Source organism: Aquila chrysaetos, chromosome 17 (genome assembly GCF_900496995.4).
Source record: "Aquila chrysaetos chrysaetos chromosome 17, bAquChr1.4, whole genome shotgun sequence".
Taxonomy (NCBI): domain Eukaryota; kingdom Metazoa; phylum Chordata; class Aves; order Accipitriformes; family Accipitridae; genus Aquila; species Aquila chrysaetos.
In genome coordinates this window covers 4515409-4539590 of record NC_044020.1, presented here as the reverse complement: position 1 = coordinate 4539590, position 24182 = coordinate 4515409, and the positions used below count along the sequence as shown (strand labels likewise).

At 42.1% G+C, this 24182-nt stretch overlaps 2 protein-coding genes across 4 annotated transcripts in view; one reads left to right on the top strand and one right to left on the bottom strand.

Annotated features, from left to right (window-relative positions):
* Window positions 1-24182, bottom strand: part of SYN3 (synapsin III) — a 263138-nt gene that overhangs the window by 101226 nt on the left and 137730 nt on the right. The window lies entirely within an intron of this gene.
* TIMP3 (TIMP metallopeptidase inhibitor 3) overlaps window positions 1-24182 on the top strand; it is a 39658-nt gene that overhangs the window by 9151 nt on the left and 6325 nt on the right. Inside the window, exon 2 of the mRNA XM_030040453.2 lies at window positions 17944-18026. Within this exon, the coding sequence (XP_029896313.1) occupies window positions 17944-18026 (83 nt within the window). The remainder of the gene's footprint in view (window positions 1-17943; window positions 18027-24182) is intronic.

Below are 24182 nucleotides of genomic sequence, written 5' to 3'. Positions count from 1 at the left end.
GGACTCAACATCTGTTTCCTTTTCTCCATGTTTCCCTCAGTATTGGGTGTTACTGCAGTGCAGCCTGCAGGGAGGCCTGCTGGCATTATGTTAGTCTGTTAATTTTCTATAGAAGAGCACTGGAGCATTTGTTCAGACAACAAGTTCAATCTCTCATGCTCAGTGAATACATGAACAAGCAAAGATCTTACTCCTCTGACAGTTAATCAGCCCTCTCAAATTTCTTGGATCAGCTGTAAATAGGAAGCTCTTCCTCTAGTGAGCAGGTTTTGGTGTTGGTCTCCAAACAGTTAAAATATAAGGGAAAAAATGTGCTTGCTTGTACCAAGACAGGAAAACCACAGAATGGAAAACTTCCACTTGACTTTGAAAGACAGGAAATGGCTGGTGTTGGAAAGGCAACAGGTAGAGGAGGAGGGAGCCAGAGGATATCTGTAGAAAACCAGCTATTCCCCAGACACTTCTCTTTCAGCTCGATGTTCTTTTGGGGGAAGGAGTTCCAGGCTGGCCCCACTGTTCCAAGCCCTTTATACACTTTCCAAACACCCACCCCAGTTTCCTACTTCCTGCCTCTTCTGACACTGCTATAAATATCCCGCCTGGCTTTCACAGGTCTAGAGAAATGCTCATTGCAGATTAAAGGGGATGGAGGTGACAGTATGAAACAGCCTTTAGACCAGCTCTTGTGAAGTGTGAGGTTGCTGGGTCCCCTGCTTTAAATTTCCCTGGGAAAATGGAGGGAGTCCTTTAAGAGTGAAACAGTCTCCCTGTTTATCATACTCACCTCTGGACTAGGATACATGGGCCTGTTTCTAAGTAAACAAGTTCCTCCAATAAATAATATACTACATATGATACAGAGCTAAAAGCTGAAAAATTTCTGGTATTTGGGAAAAGGGAGGGTGGGGAAGAGAGGTTTAAGAAGGAACAGGAGACACTAGTTGTGGGACCACACTGCTTGGAAAAGTATAGTACTTGCAATAATGAATACCTTAAATGAATTGGTGAAGAGGATCGGTCCAAGAGGAAATAAAACAGCAAAGTGACCCCTGGGGCACTTAAGTAGCCATCATGTACAGTACTTCAATAGCCACAAAATACAGGGCCCTCCCTTAGCATCCCGCAGGGCAAAAATCACAAACCCAGAGAAGCGTGGGAAGACAAGAGCAGCAGTTCCTGTGCAAGAGCCTCAGTATTGCAAAGGATTGTGCTGGGGCTAAGGGCAGGATGAGTTCTTAAGCCCTTTGTTTTACTTCTCTAAATCTGAAGAGCAGCACCTGTCCCTTTTTTTTTTTTTTTTTTTTTTTTCCTTTTCTCTTTTTTCCCAAGGGGGTGGGGATTAAGGATTTAGTTGGTTATTTCCTTAGAGGATCAAGATAAAAAGGAGACTTCAATAAGTCTGTTTCCATCTTCTCTACAGACAGTATATTTTCAATAGAAATAAGCAGCTGTCCTGCTTTTCCCCCACTGTGTAACAGTTTGCAGCTTTCCAGAGAAGCACAGAAATAGAGGATTCCACAATATCAGACAGAACTCCTAGGTGGCACTTTAAGAGACCTCAAATTATCACAGGAAGGTTTTAATGGAATATTATCCATTCAGAGAGAAGCTCAACTAGACCTGGTGGCAAATAGCCAATGACCCATATCAGTATGTTGCCTTTACGCCTTTACTTTGGAACAAGCACCCTGCAGCAGAACCTGTGATCGTGAGTCATATGCATCATCCAGCTAGGCTGAAGTTCTGATGCTGATAAAATATACCTCCCAGAAGCCTGATGTGGGATAGTCTGACTTTCCCATAGCCCCCTTCTGTGGCTGTCATCCTAATTCCTTGTAGTTAAGAGACTGATTCAAATCCTGCAGTTTTAAGTTCCTTCCAAAACTCTTTAGAGGCATTTGTTATTTTAACTCTGGAGTCTATTTTTGTTATCAGTATGAATGTCTAATCTACCTCCCGCATGCATTCTAAATTGCAGCTATCTCTTGAGTTTCCCACTGTGTTTTGATTTGCTCTTTTTCTGTTTGACTGGGAGGCCAACAGGGTGGGAATCATATATTTACTCATATTTTGTTCTGAGGATTCCCCTGATGCCAAATAATTACGGGACTAGAAAGCTAGGACTAATAAATCCTTGTGTTACAGAGCCCTACATCCCTCTGTGTTGTGTGATTTAGGAGGAGCCTGCTGGAGGAGCACTGCCAGCTTGATCCCAAGGAGCCTCGTCCTTTCCAACAAACTGACACTTTTGAAAAAAACAGCAAGCAAAGTGGAAAGCGGGTCCTTACTGGCCTTTATTCCAATGCCATGTTTAAATTGGTTGAAGAAATAGTGTAGATTGAACGAAGCAGACAGCACCTGTGTATTTGGATGGATGGGAAACAAAGCTTTCACTAGTACCGGAAAGTTTTCAAGCCAATAGGTTCCTTCCTGTCAGTGCAAGATATCATGTTTGTTTCTGAACTCCCTTCTCTCATACCGATTTCCTCCAGTACTAATGGCTGTTGGAAGAGGTAGGGTAAAGGAAAGCACTGGGTCTTTCTTTCCCTCCTGTCTCAGAAACTGTTTTCCTGTTTCTTTTATGCAGCATGGCAGCTTGGGCCATTGACGTAAACTTTGTCCTTTGTGCTGTTCAAAGCTCCCCTCTTCTGAATTTGACAACATTTCCTACACACATCCTGACTAGGCTGCCTTTTTGACAGAAGGGCAGGAGAGCGAACAGACCAGGATCCTAGCTGTCTTGGCACACCTGGGGGTTCCTATCTTTGTGCAGACTCTATATTTGTTCATCAAGCCATCATATGGTCAGAACATGGCAGGGTTCCTTCCAGCATATATTCCTCAATATATATGTGGACCAACAAGGAAAGATCAACCAAAATTGTTATTGAAATATTATTGTGGTGGTGCTTTGAGGCAGCACCACAAGGTTACACTGTAGAAAAATATGGAAAAGGCAGTTTTTGTTCCAAAAAATACTTAGAGTCCTGAATGGGAGGGAAAGAATTCAGAGGAGTTTTCTAAGAGGAGCTGCTTAGCCCACTTGGACTTTCTTCTCTGATGAAACTCATCAGAGGTCACAGCAGCCATCTTACCTTGGGTGATTAGAACCAAAATGCTGATGCATGTTGTTTCCCCACTGAATTTTGGACTATATCTCTTTATTCTATTTTTTCCTGATGAGAACATCTCCGCTAGAGTTGCTGCAACAGCCGTATTGCCATAAACATACTGAAATTCAGTAATGTGGACAACCAGTGTACACTGGAATCAACAGAGCTATAACGGTTAAAATAAAATAAAAAAAAAATCTTGTTTCTGTATTCCCAGAGTAATTTCCCTTGGCAAAGACCAAGCACTGAATGGAACTATACACTCACAAGCTAGCTACATGTTTGCCTGCCAATTTAATAGCAAGAGCAAGCAGGATCTGTGTTCCTTTCACCCAGAAAAGCAAAACTACATTTTGGTGAGATTTCGCTATAATGATAGTGGTTTCACCCCCATTTTGGTTTTAGAATGTATTGGCAGCAAAGCTACAGCTGACAGGAGCAGGCAATGCCAGTCTTCTTTTCTGTAGAAGCAGTAATATTTCAAACTATTCAAGGTTTTATTTCTTCCCTGCCCTGTTTGGAAGGTGGCAGGGGAATCCTTACTTGTCTTGGTGCATTTTCACTAAAATCCCTTGCCAGAAAATGTTACTGCAAACTGTGGCAATGAGAATGTAATCTGTGGCTGTTTTGCATAGTTGGACAATTTGTTGTTTTTGTTTTTAAGCCAACTTGTGACTTTCTGAGGCTAGCACTGCTCCAAACCTTATTAATAGCAGTCTTTGTCATTTTAGAGGTTTTATCTTTTCATTATTATTCATACATGCTCATTTCTGGATTTGCTAATATGCACTTGCACTTCCTCAGCTTCCTTGCTTGTGGAAGGAAACAGTGTGTACCAATAGCCTGTTTGTTAACTGGGGTTCTGCTTATCCCACAGAATATTAGAAGCGGACATGAAACTATACATTGGTAAGCCACACCTCTGATTTTTCTCAGGGGAAAAAAGCCATGTAACTATTCTTAGTTGGTATATTAAGTGTGAAATTAAGCAGTTCCAAGAGGATGAACAACTGCTATTCAGAGGGAGTGCCTTTGTGCTTGTGTCTTCTCCTCAGAGCTACAACAGTTCAGTGTTCTTGACTCAAAGTGTTTCCCTTGGGGTAGTGGAAAATCATAGCCGAGCAAGGCTGCTAAAAATCCAGGCTTAGACGTGTGCCTCGTGTGCGTGTGTGTACATCTTGCAGTTCAGTGATGACCCTGATGACTTCTTGAACTTTTAATGACAATGCAGCTGTCTGTTCATGGTGCTAATTAACCCAAAAGCTGATTCCTCCCTCCCCCTCGTTATCCATTCTGTGAATGAGATGTGAAAACAAGACGACGACTTTTCCCGTGCCCTTAGGACTGTCTGAGCCTGGCAGCAGTGACCCTGCTTGAGTAGGACTGAAAGAGCTGCTGCGCAATGGCCCATACTCCTTTTTAATGGGTTATTAAAATTCCACCTTCTCCCCTTCCCTCCAGTCCTGTTACAGTTTGGAGCGAAGACACTTAGGGGAAAACAGCTGCAGGAATAACTTTCCCTCCTTTCTTTCGGAAAGGCAGAGACAGCTGTTCAATTCGTAAGTCTAGGGATTCCACCACTACTTATTTAGGGCCTGATCCCACTCCAGTTAAAATCAGTGGAAAGATTCCCACTGGGTTCAACAGGCAGTTGAAGGAAGCAGCTTCAGGAAGCAGCCTGCAATCAAACAATACTGCTTCAAAATGTTGGAAACTGCTAGAAAGGAAAAAGAGAGTAGGAAGACATTTGTCACAGAGTTGACTTGCTGACTTGCCTGCAATCTCAAAGTGCAAGCACTCAGCAGGCCAATGTTTTACTTGAGGAACAGGTTAAATTAGTGTGTTTGTGGTATCCTAAGTCGCTTTTTAAAGATAGCTCTAGTATGTCTATGTTCATTTACAGTCTGTGGTGTTGACAGACTTTTATTGGCACAGTGAATTAGAGGACGGATCTCTGTTGTTGAATGCTTATTTTAGTTTAGATACTCTCTGAAATCATAGGGGGTAATGGCTTACTTCTTGAAATTATGCCAGTTCTCAGCACCTGCAGCTCTCATTGGTATGAATTTACTTGCTGCTTCTGAAAAATTAGGGGAAAAATGGAATTTACTCTTGCTTCTGTCATTAGAGCTTGTTGTTGTCACCTCTGATTTATACAGTGAAAGAGGAGTCTAGAAACTTGCTGGAGAGGATCAGAATTTCTGGTCCACAGAGAATTTTGAAATAGTGGAAATTTATTCAATCTGAAATGTGAGGGAAAATGAAAATATCCAGAGTCTTCAGCATGGAATTTTCTGGAAAAAGTGATTCTGATGTATCTGAATCTAATGTTTTGAAGGGTTAATTCAAAATGTCCATTTTGAACGAAGGTGCCGTTTCACATCAACTTTTAGACTTCAAGTGCAGTTGAAGACAAATGCTGATTCAGAATGAAAATAGGTCTCAGTTTGTCTGAGAAGAAAAATAAAAAACAATTTTGCTGAAGTTGATGCATACCTTAGAAATTTGTGACTTAAGTAAAACCATGTTTCTTGACAGGAAAAAGCATTTCCAGAAACATTTCTACCAGTCCTATCCCTGATGGTTTAACAGTAACAGCCTCCCCTTCTGGAAGTGCTGATTTTGATCAGGTTATATGCTACCTCTCAAGCTGAGAGAGATTCCAGTTTGTTAGTCCTCTGGGGTTTATAGTTAGCTTTTTCTGAATGTGGAGAATTCCCTTTAAAACACACATCTACATACCCTTCGGTTGCTCCAGTCCTTGGCAATGGGCAGCTCTCCTTGGGTTTGCTGCATTAATGAACAAACAAGTTTGTGGTTGTGCTGCTGCCAGTGGACTGAGACGAGGTATTTCCCCTTGTGTTTCTGTTAGTTCCCTCACTGTCAATGTTTAAACGTGCTTACACCTGTGTTCCATGTGTGAGCTTAAGTGGAGCCCTGAAAAGCTGGCTCTTGGGAGGGTGGTTCATTACTTTGCCAAAACAGTCCTGTTACCTCAACGTCTCAGGAGACCTAGACAGGCAGGAAGCAGTCAGGCTCGGTGTATACCATGGAAATGATTACCCTTATCTGTAAACATTCAGCAGTGCAGTGTCCAGAGAACTTCTGCCTCCCAAACAGTTAATGGGCCTTAGAGCATTCAGAAATTGCAATTACTGTGCCAGGGCGGCTGTGAAATGACTATCCAACCATATCTTGTGACCTTTTGGTTTTTTTTCTAAAAAGTTACAAGGACACCTAAGAAGTGATACCAGAATGCAGGCTTACCTCCCCCAAACTGGAATTTTATGAAGGTTTTTAGTAAGAATACTTCATGATGCTCTCAAACTCCAGTAGTGCAGATGAGCTAACTGACTGGTAGGTTCACTTTAAGTAAATCTCCATCAGATTCATATGGTCAGACTTGAGAATTTCCATATAAAAAACACTAATTAGCAATACTGACTAGGAATAAAACAGTATGGGTTAGTCTTGGATTTGTATAAATATCTGTTGTGCAAAAAAAAAGTCAGCAATTGGTGGTAGACAGGCACTGTTAACCATTCAGTGTGTTCTCTGTGCTTACAGAAGTCTAGCTGAGTTGTATCTCATTAAGATTTCATTGGGAGCACCAGGATGCATAAGAGCATCCAAGTAATGACACACAGCTTCTGGAAATCTATTCTGATTATGGCCTATCGGGCTGTTCATGAACATGAAATTTTGATGAAAAGTTTGTATGAAGGAAGCTTGGGTAATAAAAGAAGGACATGGTTATACTGTTTCTCTCTCCACTGCAGTTTCTATGGAACAACTTTGGCCAGTCTGTCACTAGAACAGTCAGGGAGTTTCTGAGAAAACTGAAGTACAAAGGTAACTGGCCAGTGTCTGCCTACCCTTTCTGCTGTCAGTGCTCTGTGTCACTGCACAGGGAAAATCCTGTGCCTTCAGAGCCAGAGGATGTATAGTGTGCAGTATTTGTGTTACTCATGTAAAGAGTTATTGCTTATAGATGTTCTTAGACTTCCAGGTGTTCTCCTTACCTCTTTCATGAGATGTCTTATATCATTCTCCTTTTTTTTTTAACCTCACTCCCGCAACAAATCAACACTGAGTTCTTCTGGCCTTCAAAGGTTCTGAGTTCTTTGACCTTTGAAGGTCCAAAATGAAGGATGATGTTTTGGAACACAGTTATGACAGGGCACTACATGGGATCCTGGAAAGTTCTGCACAGGTGGGCAAACTGGTCAGTGTGAGGTTTGCCCTGATGTTGTCCTGACCTTGACCTGTAGTCTGACTGGGGATTGTGGTATGTGAGGCTGATTCAGGACTCGGAGGAGATCTTCCACTTGCTTTAATGGACACTGAATCAGGATCTGAGTGCTACACCTAAGTCTTTACATGGTGCTCAGACTCCAGGGTAAAATTCATCATGTGGCTAAGCTCAGCTCCATAGTATTAATGACTGTGGTTACATAATAGACATTAATAAAATGGGCAATTAGTAAATTCCTTAAGCATTATGATAAACCAGAACTGTCATGGACACATCCAGTGTCTGTGAACAGTCTGCAGAGGCTGTCAGCTTCTGAACAATTTATAATGGCTCAAGAATGGTGGGCAAAGGTACTGGCTTGTCACAGGAGAAGTGGTTTGAATGGAGGTTTAATTCCAGGGTCCAGCAGGCCTAATACTAGGTCCTGTCAGGTCCAGTGCAAATAGGAACAGCAGAGCAGCACATATAGGCCTGACCCTGTTAAATATGTATACCTCTTTGGCGTGGACAGCTGCTTGGCCTATCAGTTTAATGCAGTTTTCTAATGCAGGAAGGAATTTGCAGGCCCACCCAGTACCCTTGAAATCTATACATGTTCCCAAACAGTTCTTCCTCTCTAGCTCCTACGTGCAAAATTGAGTGTAAACCATGTGATCAGTGGAGTGCAGCCTCCTTGCAGAATGCTGGCACCCATCCCAGCTGGGCGAGGTGCTGAAGCAAGGAGAGTCCTCTGAAGTAAGTTGCTGAAGCAGGGAGTGTCCAGGCCTGTGGCTTTTGATACTCCCTGTTTTGAAAGGTTTACATGGGCTGTCAGAGCTGCCCTATTTCTAATGTGCAGAAGAAAACTGCTTTCAGATGTTCTCTTTAGCAGGACTCTCCTTCCTCCTCCTCCTCCTGTTGGACCATTTGGATGTGAGCTCCCAGTGTGTTCATGGATTGCGCGGTGGGTTAAGGAAGAGTAATAAATAGGCAGATTTGGCGCAAGAATTTTCTGTTGCCTCCTTGAAAAATACAGTGATGAATTTGTTACGCTTGTTAACTCTGGATATCCCACAGAAGAAATCTAGCGCTTAGGAGCAAAGATATACCAGTTCTATGTATCTGGCTTTGCAGATGTCTCACTATTGCATGAAATGCGAAGTAGCAGCTACCAGGTTCAAGCCCTGCACATTCACTGTATATATGTTTGAGTGCTGGATCAGAGCATCTTTCCCGTCTTTCTCTTGTGATGTGTGCGAGCAGTCTTTTGGCTGCTTGGTGAAGATAGTGGTTTTGTTCTGAGAACCAGATATCAAGCTGCAACACAACAGCTTGCAGAAGGAATGACCATATCCCAATAGAGCAACTTATCTACAGCTTTGCAGGCTGAGGACTTTTCTTTCTCAGCAGAACTGAAACTTCCTGGGAAAAATTGCAGTCAAAAAGAAAAAATGGAACAAAAAGATGCATCTACACTGCCTCTTCAGCCTCAAATCTCACTGTGTACTCATTTTGATGTACATGTAAAAGCAATGTCATTTGAATACTTGCAGCAACAGACATTGCATTTGAGGACTGTATATTACCCTTGCTTAGGATCAACAGTAGTTAATTCTTTAAGCAGTGCCCATGACCTCAAGGGAGTAAAAGTCTGCCCCATGTGAATCAGAATGGGATTTCTGTGATTGTAGTAGTAGGTTCTTTAAAACACCACTTGATCCATTTTAATCACTCTAGCACTCATTCTTGTAGTTTATTATCATGATGTGTGGAAATGGAAGATCAGCCTCACTTGCAACTGTATCAGTAAATCACAGGCAAAGGACATGTTTTTTCCTTGCAGAGGCTGCTCCCCTAACTGTACTTCTTAGGGCAATTCATCTCTCATCATATGCTCCAATTTGCTTTCCATGTTACTGCTTACTTGATGGGTTGGGAAACGATCAATGCCAGATGCACATTCCTTTCAGGCAGTAAATGCTCCTGCAGCAGTAAGTCATGTGCACCAGCTCCTTGTTTCATTAAAATCGCATATGGTTTCCATTTGCCCCTAATTGGTCTCACTTCAGCTCTGCCGTATTCTCTGAGTGGAACACTTAGACCTGTGGCTCCTTCGAACAATTCCAAAGAGCTATGAGAAACCAGAGCCTTGTCTGTCTCAGCCTGGCTTCACTGTGTCCTGTAAGTACTGTGTCTAGAAGTACTTGATCTGTAAGTGAGGACTGAGTTAAATCTTATTGCACAAACCTTACGTAGACCAAAAGAAAATGCAAAAGGTGTTTTGAGCTGAGCATTGCCTGACCAGCTTTGAGTCATATGCTTGTTATTTTTATCCACTGTTGTAAGCTGGCTTTGGAAGTGCTTTTGTGTGTTGGTTTTGACAACCATCTTTCCAACACTGCTAACCTTGGCTGAAAGCAGTTCTTTCTTTGGCAGTTGTCAGTGGCACAAAATGAGGCAAAATGCACTGTGCTGAAAACATCTCCTGTAGAGAGGTGCAAGGTGCCTCTCTACTGTGCTCTGTTCATGAGGCACTCCCTTCCCCTCCCTCCACTTGCATCACTTTTCCTTCCTTTACTCTGATACTTGCCTACTGCCTTTTGCCTCTAGCCTGAATTCAGCTTTCAGTAACTAGTTAAAAAATATTTAGGTGGGAAGTTAAAAAAAAGCCTGCCGCAGCAAACCTAGAGTGTTTTGCTGATGCAAGCTATGAGACTAACTTAGCGATGGATGTAACTTCTGTGACTCAACTCACTCTCTGCCTGTTCTAGCTAATCTCTTGGGCCTGCCTGGCTTCCCTGAGTTTAGTAGGTGTAATAGCTAGTAACAACAGGCATTTTTTTTTTCCCTTTTTTTCTTCCTTTGGCTTCTCTGTGTTTATCACAAGGTATGTTCTGAAGCTAGTTTCCCTTGGCACGAAACATACCATCTACACATGGATCTAGAAGATTCTACTTGTAAATGGATATAAATGCATTTTAGATCCCGCCTTTCTTCCTCCTCCTTTCAGTCTTTCCTCCATCCTCCCAATAGAGTATGTGCGTATGATTGGAAAGCAAGGGAGCCAACATCAGAGGTTAGATGCAGGGACAGTGCTGGGCAGCTGAGGAGTCTTCAACCAAATTGCGTATAGGAACCTGAATGAAATGTCTAGAAGAGTATTTGCAGTTTCTTATCTAACAGAGACCTCTCATTTCTCTCTGATTCTAATGTCTTTCAAAGGGAGCTTGGGCTTCCATAGGGTGAGATGGACCATATGAGGAGGGAGAAAAATGCTTGCTACTGCTGCCATCAGAAAAACTGTATCCAATTAATAAGCTACAGGTGAAATGCCAAGCACAAACCAAGTTCTGCTTGTTTTATGCAACCTTACGTCTTTAATTTGTGGTCTTGTTGGGAGGATTAACTTTCTCCCAAGTAAAGGCCTTCTAGAGCAGTTTATACTTTTTGAACTTTCGATGGGAAGTCTGATGCAATCATAGTCTTGTATGAAACAGTTGTATCATTCCTTATTTTGCAGTGTTGGAAATCAAGCAGTACTGCGTGTTGTGCAAACAGACTCTCAGTGGCAACGAAATCTGCAGGGATGGGAAAACTGGTTAATACTTAGGAAGTGCAATTGTAATCAGTTTTAGACAGAGCTTGGGCCGGGGTGAAGTCATTTAATAGCCTTCCACTTTTTTGGGGGGGCCTTCAAACAGCCTTGCTGTGCCACAGACAAGGAAAGTTTTTTGGATCTGTAAAACAAAGGCCAAAAGTAAATGTCATAGTTCTGGTTAGAAAATGGGAAGGAAAGATATCTGGGTGTCTTGCCTTCCTGTTTTTATTTAGACTTTTATTGTTAGTCAAAATGTTCCAACGTGCTTGCTGAAGTAAGCACAAGTCCTTTCCAATGTGATATTTATGTGACAACTGACTGGTAGAGGTGATTGTTGTCAAGAAGGTGCTCTTAGTGTTCCTCAGAGCACTTTGAAGAGGCAAGAGGTCAAGATTTGGACTGCCAGTAAAGGGAGCTAGTTTGTCGGTGAGGAGTATGAGAGGAAGGCAGCCAGCAGTGAACCTCTTACTTCACTACCTTTTTTTGCTTTCTTGATGAGGTTCTCTGGTGATGCTGTATACCAGCACAGATGGATTTGGCTTCTTCCAAGACAAAGCAAAAGAGGTTGGCTTTGCTCTTCTGGCTTTGGCTGAAGGTCATGATGGAACAAGGCAAGAGGAAGCTTCTCTATTGTATTTTTTCAGCCTTCTGGCACTTTGCAAGAAGCCTTCAAATTCAATACTCTGATTTGTAAAAGAATTCTATTTTGGTGATGTAGGAGGAGGTGACTTTCAATACAGACAGATCATCAAACAGACTGGAGACTTCTATCTGGTTTTTTTCCCTCTTCATGAATCCCCTGCTGTCATCAGCATTTCCGTCTCTGTTCTGCTTTGCTGTGGAAGTGGAGGAATGGGTGAGAGGCTGCTTTCTTGTCCTCCTTCCAAAGCAGGTCCCACCCACTTGCTGCTCATATAAGTCTACAGCCACCGGGCAATTTAATAGAGCATCCCAAGAGGCTGCATATAGCTGGGCCAGACTTCCAGTCCAAAGGACACAATCCACTTGTAGTTACGGTCCTCTGTTTTTAGGGAGGCCAAGAGCGTTGGTAATAATTGCTAACAGATCAGCCAAGGGAGTGGGAAAAGGAATGCAGCTCATGAGAGAGTGAGCAAGACAGACAGAGCAATTCTGCCTTTTTAGCAGCACCATCAGCACCAATGCTAGAAAGTCTGTGTGTAAAAGCATCCTGCCTTGACCAGGTTAGGAGACACTCCCATAAATTCCAGAATAAACTAATACCTCAGTACTGTCATAGGTATGCTCAGGAGTCTGAAAACATACCAGCTGCCTTAGCCCTGCATGATGTGAGCCCTCTAGCATGTACCAGCACAGTAAGGAGTTTTTGTGAGACAGGCTGAATGAGAGAGCTGCTAGTAAAGTTGGTAAAAAGTTCTCAGTAAATTGCTCTTGGAAGTGAGCCCTTGTATAGTCTTTGTGTGAATAAAGTGGCAACCATCCTCCTTGTCATGTCCTGTGTCTAGTGTTAAGGCAGCATTTCCAAGTGCACCATTCTGTTGGGGGTTGTTTTTGCTGCCCAGTTCCTGGTGTAGTCAGTGACCTCAAGATAGAAGGTCCTGGTGTAGTCAGTGGCCTCAGGATAGAAGGAGCTTTTCTTCAGCCTCCTGGTCACGTTGCTGTTCCCCATATATTTTATTTTGCCTCTATTGGCATGTCTAAGAATGGACTGGGAGAATAACTTGTCCCCCGTGTCTCCATTAGTAAACAACATGAATCCGCCACATCCTTCACTTACTTAAATGCAGTGAGCATGCATCTCAGCCAAATCTCTCACTTAAAAATACTCATATTGCAAACCAATAAAATAAATCCTTGAAACAATAATGAGAAGTGTAGCATTTGTTACTCTCCTGAGCCATTCATGATAATTGGTCACAAGGGAAATGGGTTTGGAGCAAATCCTGGTCTCTAAGGGGTGTGTGTCTCCACTTAAAATGCTGTTTATGGATGACAACCAGCCCACTTGCATGAAAGCATCTGGTTCTCATGGTGCAGTTGGGCATACAATTGGGGTTCCTGGTGTTAGCTTCTGCGTGTACTACTGCCCTCTCGTTAACGGAAGGTGAGATTTGTGATAGTGTCACCATCTAGTGGCTGGCTCCCATAAAGGACACGAAGACAGTTGGTGCCTTTGCTTTTCAGTTGGGGAAAAAGGGCTACTATGCACCTAGTAGCTAGTGTGTGCCTGGATGAAATGACTTGGTAATTACAAGTCTTTTCACCATGTTGTTTCCTGGCAAATGCTTGTCTTGATCTCACACGTCCACTTCCCTCACATCGGTCATTGCCTGTTTTGTCTACTGCTTGCCTCGTGAAAAGAATGCCTTCTGCTATCTCAGCTGTAAAGCCAGTGTCCTCTTCTGCTTCATATCTTACCTTTAGGCCTTTTACCTTTTCCTTGAGAAAATGGCCAGAGAGTAAGGGATAAAGTTAGAGAGTAGTTGAGTTAGATAAATGTGCATTTGCGCAAATAAAAGTGCGTATAGGGCCTTTTTCTCCTATGCCCATTCTGATTTTTTGCCTTTATAAGACCTGATGCAGTGACATTTGGAAAAGATGTAAGTGATTTTTGGGTGTATTTGTGTGTATACATGCACATGCAGACAGTTTGTACCACCCTAGAGATGCCAGTGAAATACAAACCATTAGCTGCTTGCATTATACTAGTCCTGTGGCAAATCTGAGCCATCTCTGTTTTCCTAAGCGTTAAGCTAGATTACATTAAAAAAAAAAAAAGGCAAGGAGGGAAGGGAAAAGACATAAATACATTAATCATTTGTGATACGTTGTTAGATGTATTTCTTGAATCCTCAAACACAGCAGGTTGTTATTTTCTTAATTTTTTTTTTTTTAGAATATCAACTAAATATCCGGTTTTCTTCCTCTCCGTTCTCTCCCTCAGGTTTTTAATCATGTCAAATATTGAGAAGCAGCGCATATGTTTTCTCCTCTTTGAATCATAGTATGGCTGCCATGCTTATCTCATCAAGATTTATATCCTCCTTTAATTTAACTTTTCATAAATAATTACAAACCACTCATGAGACCTTGCCAACTGTTCCAGTCCCACAAAGTGACCCGACCTGGAACCCCAAAGTACTGAGAAACATTCATCTCGGAGTATTTTCATAGGCAGTACTTCAAAGGAATTGTGGTTTAAAAATATGCAGCTATTTTGGTGACCACTTGTGTGGGATAAAGTTTCCCATCAGTAATAGCAGGACTGTAAAAGAGCTTCAGGGAGAAGGAAGGACTTCAGGGGAGCAGTTAGAGCACCTTTTGCCTCATTCTGCTCAAGCAGTAGGAGTCCCCAGAAGTAAAGAGTTTACTTTGTTAACATACCACGGACTGAATTTGCAGCAGAAATACTGTAAATTTCTGATAATTTGCAGAGGGTGGAAAATTCCCCTGGCAAGTATGCATGGTCCCTGCTCAGTAAGGAGCAATATTCTTTATCTTCTGACCAGGTGTGAAGAGTGGTCCAGCAGTGTAACTTGTGAGTGGCAGTTTGAAGGAGCAAAGATAGGAACTGGGAAACATGTGGCTGCAGATGTGCCGCTTAGAGGTCTGTTCTGAGTAGATTTACAAGTGGCTTTCATGTGTGGAGGCTTAGGGTGATGAAGCTGGACATGCAAGAGCAACCTCTGAACAGTCCTGTCCATCCAGCATTTCTCTCCAGTTACCCAGATGCATCTAATCCTCAGGGGGTGTCAGCCTCACAAAATACAGGGGGTAGACTTAAGCTGGAGTATCCTCTGCTCCTTGGCTAACAGCCTGACTTTTCCTTTAATATGGGAAGAAAGAGGTAGGGGGGGTTCTTTGATCATTCCTAGCTTTTTGGTAATGGAAGGAACTTACCTAGAAAAGTTACTAGTTGGTTGATAAAGGCAACTTCTCTGAGATACAGTGGGCTTGACCCATTTACAGAAGGCTTGAAGTAACAGCCCATGCTAAGGTTTTTCATCGTTTTTACTAGGTGAATTTGGTAGGATGGTGGTTGTTCTCTAACTTTACTGGGGAGCAATAGTATGAAAATACAGGTCCTTCCACTTGCTTGGAAGGGTAGCATTAGCTGAAATTACGATGCTGTTAACGTGCTAGTGTAGATGTGCATTTTGAATCTTTGGTTCTTTGGTGAAGCTGCAGATTAGTCCATAAATCAAAGCTGGTTTCTTTCTGAAGTGGCTGTGCTACTATAACTAGAAGATAAAGAGCTGCCAAGCTAGCAGTGAAGTACATGAAGAAAATGGGGGTTTAGATATTTTGTCAGCAGGTTGGGAATGTGCCTGTCATCTTTTATGCTAACTATGCTCTGGTTTGGACACCGTAGCATTTTGCAATATTGCCTTTTAGTATATTTCCTATCATTGTCAGTAAGATACAAGATTTCATTGTTGATTTCAGATGTGTTGGGCAAACACCAGGTTTTTCAATTTCAGTGTATCAGATATGCAATAGATGAAGATAGACTTTTGACACCCTTTGCTATAGACTCCAGCATTAGTGAAGTGCCCTGGAATTCACAAAGCCTTGTGAAACACAAAAGAAATTGTGTTCTTTCTCATTGACCCTTAGGCAGTCTGGTTTTTGTAGCTTCGTTGGTGGTTGTGGTGGTTGGGGGCAACAAATGGAAGAACCTAGTTCTTTAATGGTATTTGCAGTCCTCAAGGACATGCTTCAATATAGCTACTAAATTTTGAAGAAGAGAGTAAATTGAAGTCTGAACAACTTGTTAAATAGAAGAATCAATAAAATTGTACTGATTTTTACTGCCATTGGATAATAGAAGTTTAAAAAAAAAATTAAGAATGAAGTTTTACACTCAATGAATGAAGGTTTTGTTGGTCCTTTGAACCAAAGCCAGCAGGACTGTCTTACCTAGTTTAAAATTTATTTGACAAGTCTGGCTGAAGCATGGGATATAAATCAGAGCAGAGTGCGTTTGTCTTCATTTCACACCATCCTCATGGAACAAGTTCCAGGAACTGGTGTATGTATAACCAGACCTATGTCTTCCTTTAGATCTGTTCTTCAGATTATTCAGAAAGCTGGGACAAGCTTTTTGCCTTATTAATTTGGTCTAGATAGTGAACAAAAACTTAGCCTCCTCTTTTTCCCATTTCTTCCAGTGGGCTTCTACAGCTGTTTGAAAGCAAAATGAGCTAAGAAGCAACAAGATGCTAGTTTAATATCCTATATAGCAAGCAAAATGGATCTCTGAACTTTGTTACTGCTTTTCGATAGTGCTGTAATGTAAATAATAACTCGAGTTTTCCTGCTTGCGAAGGAGTACCTCCACCTCTTTGTCTCCCTTCCATGACTTCCTGCTTTTTAATGAATTGTTTTCTGTGATGCATTAGTATGACACATTCAGCAAAACACAGACGACATGCTGCAAAAGATTGCTGTGAAAGCAGTACCTCTTCTGTGCAGGGAGTTATGATCAGGACCTTCATAGGCTCAGAGGAAATTATGTATGTGGTCCATTTTAGTTGCTGGATTTCAGTAGTCTGGACCATTGGGCCATATATTCAGCAGAGGTGCGTTGTTTGCAATGGTGTAGTGATACAAGCTGTATGCAAAAGTAGCTGATACCTCTTCTTCCACAAAAAAGGGGGTTCTGGGGGATTTATGTATAACTATACATTGTCAGTTGTATTATGAGTATGTTGCATTCTTTGGATTATTTTACTGGAATAATTTTCATAGCCCTTGAGAAGCTTGATGAATAAAATTGATGAATACAATTTTAGGTAAGATTTGCACGGTTATATTGTAGTTTTGATGTTTCTTTTCACTGATGGAATTTTGAGTTCACTGGTTTATTTTTTTGTCCTGTTGTTTGTATGAGTGGCATACAGGGTTTTCTAACAGTGATCCTTATTCTTCCCAGGATTGGTCTTCTCCAATCTCATTTTCTGCAGCCCTTGTAAAAATGAAGCCACTTCTGGTGCTTGTATAATGTGATACGATTGTTCTAGGCAAGTGGACTTAAGTTGAATAATGCCTGCCCAGTCACTAAGCTTTGCTCCTCTACTAAGATGATGAGCAGGTGATTGCAGAACTTTTTCGAAGAGGATCAATGGAACAGTAGGGGTTTTTGTGGAATGCCTCAAAAATAGAGGAGCCTGAGAACTCTTCTTTAAGCACTGACTGTAAACTACCCGCTAGATCCATCTGAGGCACCTAAAAATCCTTATCTATGGTGGCTTGGGCTCAGTTGGCATTGCTGTGGTACAATGGAGGTATCTGTGTCAGGCTGGATGCTGTGTACATGCATGCACCCACAATGCCCCTTAGTATCCACGAAGAATTGAAATGCAGTGTATGTAAGGTCTGATGGGTCAGCTTTAGTTTGTCTTCCAGGTGGCTTCTGGCTGGCCTGGCAGCTTTCACTGTGGACTTGATGGTTGCTGAACAATCTGTTTTTGCACAGTAGCCATTTGTTGGAGGGAGCCATTTGTTGGGAGTTTTGTGGTATCTGAAAGGTGGCAGCGGTAGTGAAATCCCCAGATATGGGATATTCCAGTGTGCTGTACTGTATTGTTGTGGTTATTGGGAAACGGAAGCTGCATTGGGCACCCAAAGAACAATTGTTGAACATCATTCCATATGTTGAGAGTTAAGACATTAAATATGAACTTCATGCCAGTGGCTCGGTGCAAAGATTTTAACCTGGCTTGGTCCCGGCTATAGTCTGCTTTGCAGATTTCAGTGAGATTTCAACATAAATAATGCTTGTTCTTATTCTTCACACAGAACTGGATTTCCTCTAAATAAATACTTGCTTTGGCATCCCATTTTACATGCCTTTGTTGTGTGTGAGATTTAGAATAAATTGAGAGGAAGGTTGGCCTGGAGTTTTGTTTTATTTTACAGAATAATTTATCTAAGTGGCTTTTTTGAAGTGGAGGGTCTAGCCTAAATGTTGTGCAAAGTTGTTTATAATTTGTTATATTTTTCCTCTCTTACGACAGTGATCCGAGCTAAAGTTGTGGGGAAGAAGCTCATGAAAGATGGACCATTTGGAACGATGCGATACACAGTCAAGCAGATGAAGGTATGTTTGGAGGCACTTCACATAGGCTTGTAGATATGATAATTATTCTAATTAACATGTAATAATGAACAGAGTTTGCATACTTAAAATAGCAGCGTGTCAACTTTTCACATTGGTCAGCCAGAATGGAAGGTAACCAGCAATTGGTAGAAATTTGCCTGGAGAGGGGAAGGGAGCAGTAAGAGGTCATTCCTGACATATGATGCTGAATACCTGAATTCTTGCTTTATTTTTAAAATTTCTGGTAGTAAAAGATGCCAGATGGGCTTCTCTAGGTACTGGTGTCCTCTTTGTGTTCAACATACACAGTATTAGACTGTGGAAATGCAAGCTTTTCCATGCAACACTTTCATTAAATTCAAGATGTGGTGGTAGGGGGTCTGCCAGCCTTGGGAGAATGGTCTTTCATCTTTTCTTTCCTTGTATTCTTTGTGACCACCAGTTAGAATGATAGCATTTTTTTCCATGTATGGAACAAGTGAAACTCGTATAGTGAAGTCTTTATATAAAGCTAAACCAAACACTGTAGCTTCCAAATATCATCAGCTCAGAAGAGCTGTAAAGTACTGACTCAGAGATTAAAAGATGTTGATCTCCTATGCCAGTTTCTTGGTTTCTCTAATTCCTCTCTTCAGAGCTCTAATTCTTTGCTGCACAAACTGCACTCAACCTGCTGCTGTGGACTTAGGTTTTTTTCTTAAACTGACCCCTTGTTATGTAATGCTAAAAATCAGCCCTAGATTGTTTTTCTTGGCTATGCCATTCTAGTCATAAGACTGGTTTATGTCTTTAAAAAAAAAAAAAAAAGAAAAAAGAAAGGGAATGGAAAAGCTTGGCAGAGACTGCAGAAATCTGAAACATATTAGACAAAGTAAAGGTTCAGAAAAAACCAGTCACTTGCCTGCCTTGTAACAGTAACTCTCTTTATAAGGCAGTTTATAGCTAAGCACGAAAGCTGGGAGGAGGAGACGCAAAGCCTGTTTCATAAGCTGTCGCAAAACCGCACACGTAGCCAAATCTGGTCCTGGCATGGCTCTTCCACTAGAGTGGAATCCTAGCAGTTTGAATAAGAGGGCATGAGGTGCTGGGCTTACTAATTTCCTTAATCTTAAAAATTTCTTTTTAAGATTCAAAAGGAAATATATATTTGTTGATTAACTTGTATTTGTAAAGAAGACAACTGGTTATGTTGGCAACAGTGAGATAATGCTACCACTCCTTTTTTTTTTTTTGTGGTGTTTTTTGATGGCTGTCCCTGGCCTCATCAGGCTTGCAGCACTCTGTGCTGTTCTTGTCCAGTTTTGTCACTCTCCAGCTCAGCAAATGTACACCATTTCACAAAACTACTCAACGTCCACATGCTGCAGTGGCTTCATCAACTTTTCTTTTTCTGTTTTCATCCTGGTCTGTCCAGGACCTCTACTTTCCCTCCTACTCAGTTCCAAGAGTTTGGCGCTTCCTAACATATGACCATGAACAGGGTCCAGTGGTGATCCAGAATAACAGTAGTCCCCAAAATGAACTACTACCTTTTACCAACCATAACGCTAGCCTCTCTCGTAACTAATGATGCAGCCTGTTCCATTGTCAGCCAGCGAGCTGCAGTGTCAGAGGTCTCTGGAACAGCATTAAGCATTCCTCCTCTGACCTAGGAGCCTGCAGCAGTGTCCCTGCTACGAATAGAAAAGGCTTCTCTGTGTCTGCTTGCATGGGGAGGAGCACAAGCCCAGGCCAGGTGAGCATGTTGAGTGGAGCAGCAGCCACTCTATTGTCAATAGCCACCATTGTGTCAATCTGTGAATAAGATGCCTGAGCCTGTCCTGGCTGTTTTCATTGGGTTATTCTGCAGCGCAGGGCCAGGGTGTTTACAGCAGATACTGCAGTAATCTGCAATGTCCTCGTGCTGAGACCACAAGGGAACAATTGCCTTTTTGCAGGAGCAGCTCCACCGTGTTTTGTTAGGAAGCTATGTGTCCAACAAAAGCAAGAGTGATTTTAAAGTGGAAATTGTGTGTTGGTCAAACCGCCTCTATGCCTGCTACATAGATGGTGGGCTGGTGAGCTGTTGCATTGCACATTTAACTGCGACTTTTAGGAGGAAGGAACCTGAAGCAGTCAAAGTGCTCAGTAGAACTGAAATGTCCAGAGCACATAGTTCTTGATAAACAAACAAAGTGTCTTCTTTGAAACCCTGCTGTCTTTCTGCTGAGCTTAGAGACTTCAGTATAAAGAGGGATTCAGCTCCATACAGTGGGGGAGCTCAGAATGACACAGCAAATCTCTCCCTTGCTCGCCCCAATGAAAGCTGACTGTCCTCCTGCTGAAAAGAAAACTAAGGAGGTCTATGGCTCTGCACAGCTGCATGGGAACAAGTCTGAAGATAAAACTAACATGTCAGTGTTTTCTGGCCACCTATAAACCCATCTGCACCTGCTGATGAAAAATAAACAAGCAGTTAGTCTACCAGTGTGTACTGAATTGCCTGTGAAAAGCATTGAGAGCCTTAAAAGGCAACAAACAATCTTTGTATTTTTTCATGGGTTACTTGGAGTTTGCTGTGGCTGATTCCTGCTCTCACTAACACTCCTGAACTCGTTGCTGAATTTCACAACTAAACAAGCTTGGGGCCTGGACTGGAGCACAAGGTCAGCGCACAGGCACAGAATAGTGCCAGGCTTTCTAGCGTTCAAGTTTGTTGTCTGAAAAGGCCTTGTGCTTTTTCAAGCAACTTCTGCCTCCCCCAATATTTCAAGATCACATGTCAGAAATCTGCACAGGACTGATCTAACCCCAGCATGTTCTGTGATGCTGCAGTGCATTCTGAGAAGGGCCCAAACCTATTTCAGGAAACTGCAAAGGAAACAAGGAGATAAGATATTTCTACTCCATGTGCACAAACAGTCCTGGTTGACCATGGCAGCACTCTGCACAGGCTGCCAGAAGCAAGGAGGCTTTCCTTGGTTTGTTGCTAATCTGTAAAATGAGTCTAAAGGGTGAAACGTGATAGTCCCAAGAGGAAAGAAGTGGGGTGGGATTAATTTAGTTTAATTTTAGACAGACTAAAATGAGGTGTTGAGTCTTTCAGGCTCTCTTGATTGTCAATGGAGAGAGACAGGAACCACTGAATTGTAATTCAGCCCACTAGTTGTAGACAGATACTTTAGGATGGGCTGAGTTGCGCTGGAGGTGCCCGTTCTTGGCGTTTGACTAGAGAGGATGCCTAATTCATATGAAGCGCCTAAATTTTAGGTAGCTGAGGGTTAGGCAAGATAACTCCAAGCCTTGGTATGTAGTGTGACCTCACATGGGAGGGACAGAGGGAGGAACATCGTATCACAGGGTGAAGTTAATCATGCGGCAGGAACCACCACAGGATTTGCATGTGCATTTCTGAGGCAGTATGGGGGCTGCTAAGACGAATGCTGACACAGCTGGAAATAGAGTAGCACTAGCAGACACCACCATGTGATGCTTGCTAATACTTTGTTCCCTGTCATTATGCTTCCGAAAATACACATTTGTGGTGACAGGAGGACTCTGAGGGTAGCAGTTAGGAGAGAGGCTAGCTTTATGGTTGGTTTTCTTCTGACTGGTCTAATAGCACTTCCAGGATATTTTGTGTATCCAAAAATAATGCTTAAGGTATTGTTTTATTTGTTTTGAAAGAAGGCATTTGTAGAAGATTCCCTGTTGCCAAATTTTCTTTTTCCTCCCCTGAGAACCAAGGTCACGGTGAATTTTCGTTAGTCATCAGAGGATGAGGCAGGCCCTGTCTGCCCCCAGCACTGGGTCAATTAGCGTGACAGTTGCTAGCATTGATGAGGGTCACTGAGGGGTGAGCTGAAGCGCTTTTTGAGAGGCAGAGCACGCTTCCTTCAGCAGCCCTGACAGTGGTGTCCCTGATGGTAATGTGAACAGGGAGTTAGGTTCAGCAGTTTAAAACCAAACCCCAGTTCAGCATCACTAGTTACTTCCTAGGCAGTCATGTTGAGCTTGATGGTGCAGAAGACGCAAGAAGTGACGACTGTAAGGCCCCCCTATATGAAGGGCCTGAGCAGCTTCTCAGAGGAATGATTAGTCTAGCTTGTAGCCCTTTCTGCAAGGGGCTCGAAGAGAGAATGAGCTCAAAGCATGCCTTTGCACGTGTAGACTTTATAGCCCAACACTACTTGAAGGTTAGCACTCTGGGTGACAGATCACTTGTACTGCACATGCACAGCATGCAGCTCTCTGGAGTGTAGATAATGCACTGCCTGGAGAGACCGGGCAGCCTCAGCTGTTATCTTAGCTAGTCTTATCTGCTTAGATACTGTTATCATAGCTTGTGGTGTGACACCCACTAGAATGGGGTCTGAACACATAATCTTTATTCTGTGTGCCATTCCTCACAGTATCCTTGGGAAGCAAGGCAGAGCTGTTCTACAGATGAGGAACAAAAGCGTACCAAGGGCTAAATAATGCATCCAAGGACAGACAGGATGCTTGTGCCAGAACCTAGATCTCCAGCTATCTTGAGCGTAATTGGAAAATCTGAGTAGGTCATCCCATACCAAGAAAATTGCAGGGATAAAGTACAGATTAGGCAAGATTCAGTTCTTCCATATTCATTGAAAGACTTTGCTCACTTACAGACACAATGGTGTATTCCAAACATGATCTGTGAGCTTTTGTTGATACAGTATGATTAATTTAAAAAAATGCTTTCCTGGCATATTTGCTGGGTGTAGAAGGAAGGCTGGAAAATGCAAACCCTTTTGCATGTCTTTTACTGTACACAGCCGTGCTGTTAACTGAGTTGTGATACTGGTGTAAGAGTATGCTGATTGGGGTAATATAACTAAGGAGAAAAAAAAAATGGCAGACATTCCGTGGATGCCCAGAAGATAGTTTGACCTCTCAGCATAGCAGAATTAATAGTAGTTCTTTATATTTTTATATGCAGTATCTGGACCTAGCATAAAATCCATTAAATCAACAGACATTCTTTCAGAAAGAAAAAGGTTTGTTGTTTTTAAAGGAGGTGGGGGAATAGTGAAATGCCCTGGGATAATAGGGGACTTCAAGAAATAGAATACAGCCTGGAGGAGAATACCACAGCTTAGGTGACACAGCAGCAAGGTTCTATAGCTCTGGGATTGTTTGGGATTTTTCTTCCTCTCTTGCCTCACTTTAATATTTACAGTTAATCTGAACGTGAATGTGCTCTCTATCAGTAAAGCTGACAGAAAAAAGGATAGGCTGGGAAATGCTATGAAACTGTGATTCTCTCTGACTCTTATTGGTTTCCTTTAACTTTTAAACATTGGCCATTCATACAGTTGGTGGAGGAAAAAGAGACTGAATGCTTGGAAAAGATAACCAAATTTTAAAGATGAAATTTTTGGGAAAGTAATCCTCAATGTTTCAAAAATAGGATATGTTTTATTGCGTCCAGTGTACACATGCAGTGGTTGTTTCATTGCTATGCGCGGACTTCACTATGCTACTAACAGGTGGGCATGAGTTTCCCTAAATTGCAGTGTAAGGTCAGGTCAGATAGGGACACATGCTAATTTCTGACTGAATCCAACTGCCAGTATATCTTTGGGTTCATATTTCAATTAAACTGAACTGTAAGAAAGATTATGAAAAAGGAGAAGGAGTGTAGAGGAATTATGTATACATGACATTTTCTTTATGGCGCCCATCAATACTGGGCTAATTTTAGGAGATGGAGTAGAATTCTATTTCTGCATGCATTTAGTTAGAGAAACATTAAATCCTTGCTGAGGTCAGCAGGGGTTGTGTATGCTAGGTGTTTGAGAAGGAGGTGTCTGGCTTGATGACTTAGATCAAGCGCCAAAGGTTTGAAAGTCTTAAGCAGCAACACTGGAAAATAGGGTCATTGTTTAAAAGAAAAACCCCTCAGTTCAGAAGAAATTGTTTAAATCACATGAAGGAGAAAGATTCCAAACTTGAACTAATTTAATTTCTCCCTAATTATGAGCTATATAAGGGAAAAAATTGTTCAGGATGTTGGCAGAGCTTGCAGTGTTGGCGCTTTGCTCACTCAGTGCCACTGGAACTAATGCGAGTGGGGAAAAGTGGTCCCTGTGCTGAATTGCAATGGCTTGTTAGCAGGTGCGTGTTCTGCTTTACCAGCAGACCTGGTGGGGA